This window comes from Phaenicophaeus curvirostris, chromosome Z (assembly GCF_032191515.1).
Source record: "Phaenicophaeus curvirostris isolate KB17595 chromosome Z, BPBGC_Pcur_1.0, whole genome shotgun sequence".
Lineage (NCBI taxonomy): Eukaryota > Metazoa > Chordata > Aves > Cuculiformes > Cuculidae > Phaenicophaeus > Phaenicophaeus curvirostris.
This window is the reverse complement of record NC_091431.1, coordinates 37,601,874-37,615,348: the sequence shown is the minus strand read 5'-3', so window position 1 is coordinate 37,615,348 and position 13,475 is coordinate 37,601,874. Positions and strand designations below refer to the sequence as shown.

The window sequence follows — 13,475 nt, the reverse complement described above, 5'->3', positions numbered from 1 at the left end:
TTTATTCCCGTTAGAGGTGTCTTCAGTGAAATACGTAACTCCTTTTTCCTGTAACAGCAAACATGCCCCAAGTTAGCAATTTTGCAAGCTTATTCACAACCATCGTACATGGTGTTCGCTGCAGCAATCATTTCCAGCCGTAGATCTGTTAACCCTTGATAGAATTAATAACTGTCTTCAGAGAGGCTGGTCTAACACCAGCCAGTCACCACACCAGCTGTGTACACTCACAGCAGTTTCATCAACTGTAATATCAAAGGCCCACCTAGCCTCCAGAGCATCACTTGCTAACTTCAGAGGCCTTTCTGTAAAGTTTGTGTTTTGTGGCTATACATTGGGTCATCTGTGTGACACTGCTCCTATCCAGTACTGACAGGTTGTATCACTACTTTGAGAAGAGTGCCCTTCCCCTCATTTTCTCATTATACAGGCTCCTGCCAGTTCCATGACATGTTTTCCCAACATTTCGGAATTTCCTCTCACCTTTCAGCAAAGGGCTAGGCCGTTATCTATTTTTTCCAAGCGGAAGAACGTTTCCCATACCTATAGCACTTTCAAAAGCCAAGGTCAGTTTTCAATGATGCTCATTGTTTCCCCTTCAGAGAGACCCTTTCTGAAGCTAATTCCAGCTCCTCTCAAATCCCCACCCAATCATCTGTGGTGTGGGGGGCAGGGGGCGGGAAATATTCTTTGTTCACTCTGTCTTTACCAACGTCAACTGACAGGACAACAGGCAGTGTCACACTCAATCAGACGTCACTGTTGTCCTGTTGGGAGGACTTATTTGTCAATGCAACATGACCTTTGGACTGATTTCCAGTCACCTCTCTTGGTGTTTTGCAGCTTCACAGTCTCTTCCAATATAAACCACTGCCCTTCTCCAAATGCTAAACTTTGAAATCTCTTGGGTTTCATTAGTTTACAGTTAAGTGAAAGAACCAGTATGTTTAATCACAAAACTAGTGGTTTAGCTTATAAACACATTTATACAGTGATAAGAGAAAGGAGATGGGTTGTTTGGGTCATTCTAGACCTTTATGATTCCAAACAACTCTGTAATAAGCAATCCCAGAAGGAAACAGAATACTACTACAAAATCAGGCAGAACACCAAGGTAGATGTGTAGCTATTACGCAGTTAGTAAAAACAATATAGTACATTGTCATAGGCTAAACAATTTAATTACTAAGAAGTATTTCTTCAGCTTTATTTTAGAGGTAGCAGACCATACAGAAGAAATCAAACCCTCCAGTACTTAATGGGGGTCTACAGGAAAGTTGGGCTCTTTATTAGGGAGTGAAATGGCAGAACAAGGAGTAATGATTTTAAGCTGAAAGAGATTTAGATTAGATACTAGGAAGAAATTTTTTTACTGTGAGGGTGGTGAGCCACTGGAACAGGTTGTCCAGAGAAGTTGCAGATGCCCCATTCCTGGAGGTGTTTAAAGTCTGGCCGGTGTTGAGTAACCTGATCTAGTGGAAGGTGTCCCTGCCCATGGCATAGGTGTTGGAATTGGATGACTTTTGAAGTCCTTTCCAACCCAAATCATTCTATGTTTCTATGATTCTATCCTGAATCCTGTAATTGATAGTTACTGCAAATTCATTTTATTTCTTCTGAGAGCTTAATCTACACTGAAATAAACCCTAGAAAGAACTGAAAGCCAGTAACAGGGTAACTACATAAGCATCATTATACTAACACAAGAGTTCTCATATTGCAGCAAACTACATTACAGCTCCTGTCAAAGGAAAAGAAAGTGTGGGACCTGTTATGAGAAATTCTAAAAAGTCTTCAGTTTTTTTAGTTTCAAAACATTGGTAGTAACAAGGTCAAAAAATCATAGTGCATATTTATATATGGTAAAAAAGGCTTAACCGCTTATAAACTGTACTGGTGATGGCATTTAGTCCCTCCTTTTTAAGAACAGAAAAGAAACAACAGGCACAAGGGAAGTGACCAATTGGTATTTTGACCCTGTTTGGGAACTCACAGGCTGAAATCACAAGTTATTCCTTAAGCAAACTATTATAGCTGGTTTAGCTCTTTTTATGACAAGACTCAGTATTTATTCTAGACTTTCATGTATCGTTCCAAGTGCTAATACCACAATCACATAATACTGAATTTAGTATTACAATTATACAAAGAAGCTTTATTCCAGAGAAACAGGAAGTTGTTACGTGTATGCAAGAAATAATTATGCTTACAGATTCCATTTCTGAATCTTTTCAAAAGAAATTCCACTCTTAATACAAAAAAAAATCATTTATACAAAACCCCTAACAAGTGTCATAATACACAGTGTCCACATTTATATGCAGACCTTAACTGTCAAACCAGGTTTTCACAGCAGTTTAAAGCAAACATTGGTTTACCACTTTTGGACGCACACAGCCTCACATATAAATTCAACCATTTAGATCTCTGTCCTTTCAAATTTCATACTTCTAAATTGTTCTTCAAGCACATCCGAATCTTCCTCACTGTCTGTACTACTGAAGTTTGTACCAACAGCCAGCTCATTCTCCAACTTACTGCTCTCTTGGACACTTTCAGTAGTCACACTTCCAGTTCCATCTTGTCCTTTATTAATCCTGCAAAAAACAAAGAGGACATCCTCACCATCCACTTCTAGAATTTATTTTTCTTTTAAGCTAGAACAGGATGGAGGATAAAATATTCTACCAGGGATAGAAGGGAGTGAGAGCTGGGGAGAAGCAGGAGAGGGACAATAAACAGAAGTTACTTTCACATTGAATAATAAAGACATAGAAGACAGTAAAGGAAAAAAAAGTCTGAGAAAAAAACCATACATATGAAAAGTTTGACCAGCTAAGCAACTCCTGGCCAATTGTCACAAACTAGTAAATACAGAATGCTTAATATAGATAGAACTCTAGTAAATCCAGCTAAATATATTGCTGTAACTGGGCTGAACATCAGCCCTTGTGTACTTTTTCTGTTCACTAGTAATGGAATCATCAAATCAGAGACAAGCCACAAACAATAAATTCACTTATACATGTTGTATGGTGCTCTATACTGAAATCCATATATATACTGAATCGCTTTGTTCCTAAGGAAGATATGCAATTTATCCTTTTGTATTAAAATAAAGTGTTTTATTCAAGTAAGGCTTCTTTTGGTCCAACCCCACTGACATCAATAGACATTCCAACCCTATTCAGCAGAATAAAGTGAGGGTAATTACTCCTACTGATTGCTGTCAGAGTTATTCAGAATACGCTTAAAGTACAACAGCTTCTTGGCAGTTCCCAAACAAGCCTTATTAAAAGAGGAAGAAATGGTGCAGCACTTAGAGTATGAAACCTATGAGATACTTACGGAATGACTATTTCTTCTTCTTTTCCACATTTAGCACAAACTTCTAGTTTACCAGCACATGGCCGACAAATAATATGGTAAGGATCTTTCACAGTCTTCTGGAGGCACTTCACACTGTGAAGAAAGAAAGAATGATTAAAAAAAATTGTGGAGACTTATTAAATATTCTGTGTCCAAAGACAATGTAGACATAATCTTCAGAAGAGGAACAACATGTTATAGGCCAGCTTCATTTGAAAGAATTCTTTTAACAAGTGGTTTTGACGACTTGGCTAAAACAAGCTAAAGAAAAATACCAAGTGTTTTTGCATACCTTATAAGGAGAGATGCACTAACATCTCAATTAACAGAATTGCTACTTGCTTTCCCAAATCCCATTCTTAAGCACTATCACCTTCCCCCTACTATCTTCATCTACGCTGTGCTGAGCATACATAAAATCACAAGAACTGGTGTAGGACAGTTACAAAGGCAAAGTCTGAACTGCCTGGGGTTTCCAGTCTTCCCTCTCCCTCAGGAAAAAACTAGATGTCCAGATGTCACCTACATAGTTGCTGGGGCTTTTTTGTTGTTGCTGTTTTCCTTCTTCTATGTTCAGTTCCATCAGTATTAAAAAAATATCTCCAGCTCTTCTCAGAAACATCAGACCAAACAGGGGCACTATCAATGCAAGATGGACAGTTCAGTTACAAGGAAGTCGTCCATTCCCATTACCTATGACACGAAGAATTCATTTTTTCCATATAGTCACATTTTTAATGTCTAAAATGTGCTTACTTCACCTAGAAACTTCACCCACTGAAAATCTTCATAACTTTGTCCCTTCAGAACAGCAACCCACTCAGCCATAGTATTGCCGTACTAAATAGTACTCAGCCATAGTACTGCCGGGCTAAAATCCACCACCTGTAGAGCTAGAAGAGTCTGCAGCCCAATTCACATGTTCAAAAATATGATGGAAAACATCATATATTCTGTCCCACCATGCAACTTCAGCTATTTTCACTGCTTTTCTTATTTACATGCTTTTTGCCTACTTTTTTTTTTAGGCAGACAAAAGGCAAAAGATCCAATCCACCACCACTATTTGTTACAGCTCATTACCTTTAAACAGGATGTACACAGTCATTTAAGAAAGAGTTTAAAAAAAGACAAATACCGTGGTGTACAGAACCCAGAATGTTTACTCTGAGAACCATTAAGACTTCTACCTATTCAATTTTTTTTTAACATGAAAGGGTGAAATGGAATTGTTTACTAAAACCAAAATATTTGGGGCATATAGTTTCTTAAAATAGTATCATACAGTATGAACAAACATTCTATCCCTTTTAGCCTACTTGAAAATCAAAATAAAATACACTGTCATTCAGGGAACTGCACACGTACATTTACGGAACCTCTTCAAGCCATTCTTAAGAGTTTAATAGGGATATAGCTGAGTTCACCAAACACAAAGAGAACTACCGTGACAAAGCTGGCTATACCATACACCACAGATCAGCTGTAGTTTTTCTGAGCTAAACGTTTCATTGCTGAAACACTGTCTGTGCCTGCAGCCACAGAGGTAAGGACATCTGCAGATGAGCGATTAAAAAACGAAGCAGAGAGTATCCACTTCACAAAATTAGCCTATCACAAATTTATAAACTATTTTAAGGTATTTTTCACCTTTTTTACATACCTATCAATAACCACATTAAACAGAACTGTACATAAACAATGCTAAACATTTAGTATTTAGGATTATAGTTTCATATACAAAAATGAGAGAACATGCTAAGAAAGAACAAAACACACATATTGCAAACATTTTGTAGGAATTGAGGCCTCAGTAATGCTGAGAACAGTGCTGATGAGTCTTGATACGACACAAAGTTTAAGTCTTCCTCTCCTCATTTCTCTACTAGATTGTCTTTGTGGATTACAAAAGTTGAGAGATGGGCAGATTCCTGTATTATTCACATTGAAAATTCGGAAATCACTGGTCCACGGTTCAAGCATTTTAACAGCAAAGAGGGAAGCAGTTGTTTTCCACTGTGTTGTTTGGTTTTTTTTTCCCAGAACTTTAAGACAAAAGACTAAAGAATTAGAAAATTAACATTGCATATACATTGTCACTGCAAACTCCATGTTTGAAGACTGCCATACAGTAGCAACTACTACTTGTGAGTTTCCAAACAAAGAATATTTTCCAAAAGTTTTACAAACATCACTATCGGGAATTAACACAAAGCAGCTTAACTCACCACTTTTTAGGTTTTGATAGTAGTTTGTACTTGCTGAACTTTACTCTCCACTCCAAGATACCTTTGCAATGCTGACACACTCCATCATGAAGCTTAGCATTTATTTTCTGAATAAATAAATAAAAATTAAAATAAGAATACATTGAAGATTTCCTATATGAGTATAATCTTGCTTAGAAAGCATTTCCACCCATCATGTAATTAATGCAATATTCAGAAATATGTTTGATATTAATGTAAGCATTTCCTATATATTTATTGCAAGTAATTTTCTTCAGTGGAAAGAGCGCTAAGGTATTCTTTAACCTCAAGGTAGTCTTTGTCATTATTATCATCAATATTTTAACAGTAATACTTGTTATGTTATTATATGTTGATAACAGTTCATTATAGATATTTTCTCTAGGGATTTTACAAAACAGATTTAAGTAGAAATGAGCCCTGAAATGCACAGTTTTTAATCCAAAGAAGACAACTTGTAAGACTTAATGCTTCACCTATTATTGCTCAAGCTACCATTACACAACATAGTTTAAGTAAGTAGCCTCAGGATTTTTTTTCATATCACAATAAAGTAGAATTCATAAATTATTTGCAGTCAAATCATTCAACATAGACTCCCTTTAGGAAAAAATATTTCACTTTGCTCTCAAGTGTTTAACAAACAATCCTCAAAATGGTCATTTAAACTATGACAAATTTTCAAGACAATGTAAATCTTCTACAACATTGTGGTTTAGTTTGCTCAAGAATACAAGATGTCAGCTGGTCAGCACTATTTGCACAACAGAAGTTATGCTTCTGTTATTATTGGGAAGTAGTACCAAACCGCACAGTTATCCTAACTAATAAGCAACATACACTTGTACATTCAGCCTACTTTTTTTTTTGTCTATCTAAAAATGCCAACAGTAACATTATGTATCATGCAGCTGTGAGTATTCATTCAGAACATTAAAACTAGAAATTTCACAATTAAAGCAAACGCATATAGCAAAAAAAAAAAAAAAAGAAAGAAAAAAATCTATTCTTTTTAAAGACAGCTTAAAAATGCCTACCGTACCAAAATTACATTATCAACACATCTGAAACACATCTATTTCTTAGACTATCTAAAAGTTCACTGGAACAGATTCTGCATTAACTGGGATTAGAGTTTATGTTATCTACTAACTGACTGAAAATTTATTTTATGCATACCTTAGCTTCTGAAGTAATTTCTTGGTTTTATGACCCACAAGAGCTTCTTACTACTCCACAAAGTTCTACCTCAATGCACTAGACAGAAGTACAAGTCTAGCTTTAAAAATACAGGAACTTATTCTATTCTGGCAAATGTATGTGGCAGAGCAAATGCTCCTTAGAAGTAAGACTATATGAAGGGACTTTTGAATATTGAATACAGAAAGCTCTAGTTCTGATGTCAGCCATCCATTACAAAATATATTTTCCAAGAAACACAAACATTTGGCTAACGCGGAAACTTTGTAAAAAGAAAATAATTATTTTCAGGAGACCTCTGATGGCAATTCAAACTGCTGTCAGTACTGACTCTGTTCATTCTTCCAAAATTCATGCAATCTGGAGACAAGCCTTCTTTTCTGGCGTGGCATGCACAAAGTAAGGCTTTAAGTAGCTATCCTGGATAAGCTTCTAAAAACCTGCAAATTGGCCTAAATCTCCCAGTTCTCCCTCTCAGTCTCCTGATTTGCATTAATTAGTAATGCTGGAACAGAAAAAGACATAAACACTGTAATCTGTATTCCCAGGTGTTCCTGATTGTGATCAACTATTTTTAGTATTGCTACAGCAGAGTCCAGTAAGACAAATGTCAAAAGATTGTTATAGTTTAATCTGAAGACAGTTGGTTGTCTTTCCAAAGGGAGTTAGCTTCCCTGCTGAAAACTACCTCATCTCCAATAAAACGTCCTGACATCATGGCTTGTGACAACAGCAGAAGTGATGGAGGGACAAGTTTAGCAATGCATAGTACACTTGGAATGCAAAAGGCCATGCTCACAGCACTGCATATGGCATAAACAGTGCAGAAGAACAAACCAGGAACTACTTTCACCTCTCATCTGATGGAAATCCTAAGTTTGTCAACAGGGAGCCTATTACAAATTCTGCTAAACATTTGCTATGGAACAAGGAAATGCACATAACTCTTATTAATGGAACTTTATAAAGCTCTTTCCCCTCCCATTATGCTTATCATAATGGTTCCAGAACATACAACAATCATACAGTGATGGATTTATTTTTTAATTTTGTGGAGGTTTTATCAAACTAAAATGCAGGCCATACCAAATTCCGAAGATGCCTTTTCATATTACTCACAGTATATATAGATCTCTGCATGAAAACACACCTCATAGCAAGGCCAAGAGACTAGTCATGTGGCATAAAGTCTATATTACTGAAATTTCCTCAGCCTTGCTTCAAACAACAAAGCCCTGCATCTTATCTGATGCCCTCACCCCAAATATTAGTTCTCCCTCCTTATTAACACATTGTTTCATCACTGAAAAAGGTCTTCAGAAGATAAGCAGCACACAAGACCCTCTAAAGTAAAGTAAAATAAAGTAATTTGCACAGCAACAATCACATTAATGAATATCAAGGCTGGTCTGTGCACTTACATTATGTGTATTAGGTATGATCAGCAACACTTCAAACATTTAGTGCAAAGATAAAGGTTAAGAACATCAACCAAAATGCTGCCTAAGGGTCTTTTGACACCAAATTGGATTGTAGCTATGAGGATCACATTTATGTGTAACTTAAAATCCCGATCCAGGCATAAAGATGCCTGGACATTTCAACCCTGTCCCACAAATCTTGCACAGCAACTCGAAGAAACCACACGGTATCTGCTCACAAAGTAACAAATGAAAGAAAGATGATAGCTTTTGAAGTTCTATTTTCTCCCTTCTAGCAGGCACACATGCAGCACAGTCTCCTTCTCTCCTTCAGCAATTTCCTATATTTTTTACTCAATATTGGCACTTCAGGTATGGAGTGGTATAGTTAATCATTCACTCAGCACATCTTTATATGAGTTAGGCAATGACTCTACAGTCCTTCTACCAGGCTGTTAATTTAGAAAGTCAGTAGAGAATGTTAGATTAATGTAAAGCAAGCAAGCAAGGTCATTTAGAGTTTAACTAGGACTTGTGTTTGCCTTTTGCTCAGAAAAAAATGCCTGATATTTAAACGTTACTATTACTAGAACAAGACAATAACATACCGTGGGTTTCTATACTAAATTCAACATCTCCTGTGACCATTAAAAAGCATCATATCACTTTCAAAACCAACAGAGACTTGAAAAAAGCAAAGAAAGCTGTCTCTAATTAAAGATTTTCATAAGCTGTTTTTTTCATATTATTGAAATCACTGAAGAACATGTGAGAGTAAGTTCTCCTAACAAACTGCAAGAGAAACCTGAGCAAAGTTTGTCAGCTTCATTACTCCCTTCAAACTTTTCTACCCAGCAGTTATGCAGGTACAGCCAGCTCTTAAACAAAGAGGTGCTAGTGCTCATGGTCTGAAATGGATTTCTTGGTGTGAGAACTACTCTGACTGGTTAGATTCTTGTTTTGTCATATTCCTTTCTCTATTTTTTTTTTTTAACAGTCATTTCCCTGTTTCAGTCAAAAGCTCCTTCCCGGTTTTTTTTGCCATACTTCCCTCTAAGGACAAGTGTGACTTGTTCAATGCTTACAGTATGTCTATATATTCTCCAAAGAAACTGCAGTTATGCAATACAGACATACTTAAACAGTCAAAGTATACAGTCACAAAATATTCCATATGCATCTTACATACACACTGTCAGGTCAACAGCGTTAATGAAACAGCATCCTCTGTATGTTCATGTAACCCAATATTAACTCATTTAGCAACCTGCCAAAAGCAGTTCAGAATGTATTAAAGTAAACACACGCACCTACACCTACTAACTTGGCACACAAAATAATTCCTAGCTTAAGCTAACATTAAAGCACTCACAAGCAAGATGTAATGATGGGGTTTCAAAGAAGCCTCACTGACTGTTTTGGAAGTTTCTAATCATGTATGAATCTGTGGGTACTTTGATTTACTCCATCAAAAGCAGCCTCCTGCTACTGAGCACACAGTGGTCTCTCCTGCTGTAAATGAATGCAATATCAATGTAGTCCATAAAATTCCTTGTCAGAAGCACAGGTGATACTGCTTCAATCAGTAAGGCTGAATGCAGCATTTTTTAATAACTACGCTTCTCAGAAAAACATAAGTCCATAGGAACTCCAGCCATGGCTACAATGCATATCAATACAGACTAACAAACCTGAAACTGTGACAGAAGACACCAGCCTTTCAGGGTTCTAACACACAATTTCATGGGCTGAAATCTAGTCCCCTGAGGAGCTCCACATGCTCACATATTGTATTAGTATTGGTTTAAATTGTTTTCTACTCAGATACTTTCTCATCCCTTTCTAAAGAGAAGTATATTTAACATTTTAACCAAAACCTTCAAGTCTTCCTTACATCCATACTAGTTATGGATGGATGGCTATACAGCTAGCATTTAAGGCCATTTTGTGCTTTATTGCTATAGACTTTAAAATACATTAAACAAAAAACTTTCTCTAAGCCCAATTCCAAATAGCTGCATTAGCTTTTCTCAGATCAGTGATCATGCATCTGAAAACATGCAAGTAGCCAGCAAGAGAATGTAAACACTTGGAATGACCATGGTCAACTTCTGTCCTCTTCCCCACAAAGAACTCAACATAAAAACACATTCACACACACATTCCGTCCCTCTCCTTCCTCCCTCCGTCCGCCCCCTCCCCCCCCCCCAAATTAGGTTAGAGTCCAGAACAGATACTATGCCTGCTCCTCTTCTCCCTACATGAAAGGCTATAACCCAGGCCTGACTGCACTTCCAAACACAGAATAAATAACAGTAGTGGCGAGAGAGTAGACTTTAGCCTACTGAGTTATCCTATGTTGCAGCAAGAACAGAAACTAACCAAACTCCAATACTGTTATCTGACAATTCCAGCTGGCTACTGGTTTATCTGTATCTCCCTTCTGAGCCTGAAGTCACCCTCAGTGATTCAGCATTTATCTCTGTATTCACCTGTTCTGTTCCTACTGCCTTCCCACAGTCTTGACCAGTGTCTCCACTGAAACATGGTATTTATCCATACAGGCAGCTAAAGAAGTAGCTGATGTCAGCAATGTGGTAAAGCTGAAGTTCAGAGTTAATAACCTCTGAAATTTAAGGAAACACAGATTATCATCTGTGGCATACTTAATGAGAGGAAAGAAATGGAAAAACAGATAAGTCATTTGGGTGTAAATATGAATCACTGTGGTTTACCATCTTATTACAATGGAATTCAGTATGTTCTCGTTGAATGCTATTTGCTTTCATCTCTAGAACCACTTCAGCTTCCATGCTGACTTATGTAATACACTTGACATAAAATGCATATTCATATAACATAACGTATAGCCCATATTCCTCAGCTTAGTGCGGCAAACACTCTGGAATGTACTATGTAAAGCAAGCACCCATAAACAAATTCCAAGGTTCAAAAACTAACAACAGAGTGTTTCTTACCCTGTCCTCACTCTTCCTTCTTCAGTTCAACCTAGGATGGAAGCTTCCCCAGCACTGTTATAGATAGTTACCCAAATACAGTAGAGAGGCAGTTTGCAGATGACACCAAGCTGAGTGGTACATTTGTCACATCAGAATGACAGAACGTCATCCAGAGGAACCTGGACAACCTGAAGAAGTGGGTCCATGTGAACTTCATGAGGTTCAAACAAGGCCAAGTGCAACATCCTACACTTGGGCTGGGGCAATCCATCATTTCAGTACAGGATGGAGGATGATGTGGTTGAGAACAGCCCTGCAGAGGAGGAGTTGGGGATGCTGACTGATGAGAAGCTCGACATGAGCTAGCAATGTGTGCTTACAGCCCAGAATGCCAAACATATCCTGGGCTGCATCAAAAGAAGCACAGCCAGCAGGTCAAGGGAGGTGATTCTGTCCCTCTACTTTGCTCTCATGAGACACCAGCTGAAATACTGTGTCTAGTTCTAGAATCCCCAACATAAGAAGGATATGGAACTGTTGGAGCGAGTCCAGAGGAGGGCCACAAAGATTATCAGAAGGTTGTAGCACCTCTGCTGTGAGGACAGGCTGAGAGACTTCGGGCTATTCAGCCTGGAGAAGAGAAGGCTCTGGGGAGACCTTCTTCAAGAGGCTTCTTCCCCGTGTTCAGCCATCTCCATGAACTGCCAAGCATAGAGGAAAGAAATCATTCACTAGAAATAAAAGTGAAAAACTCGAAGTCCCATATCACAGTTCATGGCCACAGTTAATCTTTGCTACATTCAAAAGCTTTTAAAAAAAATATTTACTTGAGTGCATGGTACTTTCTAGACAGTTCTATATGATATAAAACATTAAAAATGGGAACAAAACCAGTCATGTGTGTATTAAAGTGATTAGTTCAGTTACAAAACTCTTGTCAAAACTCCATTTCTCTTCAAAGATCAAGTCTCTAGGATATTTTTGTGTGTGTATGTGTGTAGAGGCCAGACAAGAAAATACTCTCCTATCAGGGTTCACGCAGTGACTCACACTACAGCCCTGGTGCTGTTTAGAGCCCCAGGAAAGCATCCCGTTCAACTTGCAGAACCAGTCCCACAATATCCGGGGAAAAGAACCAAACCAAACAACCACAACAAACCACAAAAAAAACCCAAGTCTCCCTTTTCGTGTATCACTCCTTTAGCTTACTACTTTCTTCCCCTTCTCTCAGTTCTATTTGACAATCCTGTCAGGTTAACCGTATCATTTAAAGGGATAATGACATAACAGCAGTAGCACCAGATAAGCCTCTTCCAGAACGCTCATCGTGTGTCTTGTTTTATTCACCTCTCTCAGTTTGGCCAGCAAGAGAAAACATCGCATTTGCTTGTTGTCACTGCTCAGCCACACTGCTTGGTCTTCATCCTTCCAGCGCTATTATGTTACAACTACAAGCACAGAGCCTGTTCCAAGGACATATGGTAAACCACCACCTTTTCATTGCTTAGAAACAAACAAACAAACAAACAAAAGGCAACAACGGTCTTTTGTCACAATAGCGTGAAAGCATCAATGAAATGTTTAATCTGTAGATGTTTATTAGCTGTTTTATCACTAATGTGTGAAAAAGCCCTTAATATGTTTCTTGGGAAAGCCCCTTAATATGTTTTCTAAAGCCTTAGGGCAAACAGCAGTCTTTTTTTAAGTCGTCTTGAGAGCATGCGAAGTGAAACTCGATGGTTACACGGCCGATGAAGGGAACTACCGAAAACAAGCCACCAAAACGTCAAGATGTCTGAACTGAGACCATGTCACGAACCTTTCAGGAAGTCCCGCGGATGACGTTTACCTACCGCACGGAAGTAAACGTTTCACCTCCGCCCTGCTCTCCGTGACCCTTCGGCCTAAGGGAAGGCCTTTCGCCTTGTAACTACGGTTCGAGAGTACCGCACGACGGGCCCCGGCGAAGGACGAGCCCGCGACGCAAGGGCGGGCGGCGGCTGGTTTCGGGTCCCTGCCGTGGGACAGACGGAGCTGCCGCGGGACCGGGACCGTGTCCGCTCCCCCCTCCGCCCCACAGCCCCCCTCCCTCCCTCCCTCCCTCCCGCCGCCCACCTTGCGCCGGGCGCTGCAGTCGTACTTGTCGTTCCGGAAGGCGCGCGCGTTCTGGTGGCGCTGGGGCCGCGTGCGCCGCGCGTTGCCGCGCTCCGTGCTCATCCCGGAACAGCGCGGCCCGCGCTCGGCCCCGCCCCCTCGCGGAGCCGCGTCCGGGCGGG

At 39.1% G+C, this 13,475-nt stretch overlaps 1 protein-coding gene across 3 annotated transcripts; it reads right to left on the bottom strand.

Annotated features, from left to right (window-relative positions):
* Positions 1-1,159: 1,159 nt before the first annotated feature.
* Positions 1,160-13,445, bottom strand: CZH9orf85 (chromosome Z C9orf85 homolog). 3 transcript variants are annotated; one of them, XM_069880973.1, is made up of 4 exons: positions 13,315-13,445; positions 5,598-5,704; positions 3,349-3,462; positions 1,160-2,597 (listed from the first exon to the last, which is right to left on the bottom strand). In XM_069880973.1, exons 1-4 carry the CDS (start codon positions 13,414-13,416, stop codon positions 2,420-2,422), a joined length of 501 nt encoding a protein of 166 aa, XP_069737074.1. In that variant the 5' UTR covers positions 13,417-13,445; the 3' UTR covers positions 1,160-2,419. The 3 variants fall into 3 exon arrangements, with proteins under 3 accessions (XP_069737074.1, XP_069737075.1, XP_069737076.1); XM_069880974.1 differs by lacking the exon at positions 13,315-13,445 and adding an exon at positions 12,547-12,597; XM_069880975.1 differs by lacking the exon at positions 1,160-2,597 and adding an exon at positions 3,896-4,008 and having other exon boundaries at positions 3,371-3,462.
* Positions 13,446-13,475: the final 30 nt, after the last annotated feature.

What these genes read in the sequence shown, in the direction of transcription:
- CZH9orf85 (XM_069880973.1), bottom strand. Translation starts at nt 13,416, where the DNA reads ATGAGCACGGAGCGCGGCAACGCGCGGCGCACGCGGCCCCAGCGCCAC. An exon ending in CTATCAAAACCTAAAAAGTG is followed by an intron (nt 3,463 to 5,597) that starts GTGAGTTAAGCT and finishes CTTTCTTCACAG; the next exon opens with TGTGAAGTGCCTCCAGAAGA. An exon ending in GAAGAAGAAATAGTCATTCC is followed by an intron (nt 2,598 to 3,348) that starts GTAAGTATCTCA and finishes TGTTTTTTGCAG; the next exon opens with GATTAATAAAGGACAAGATG.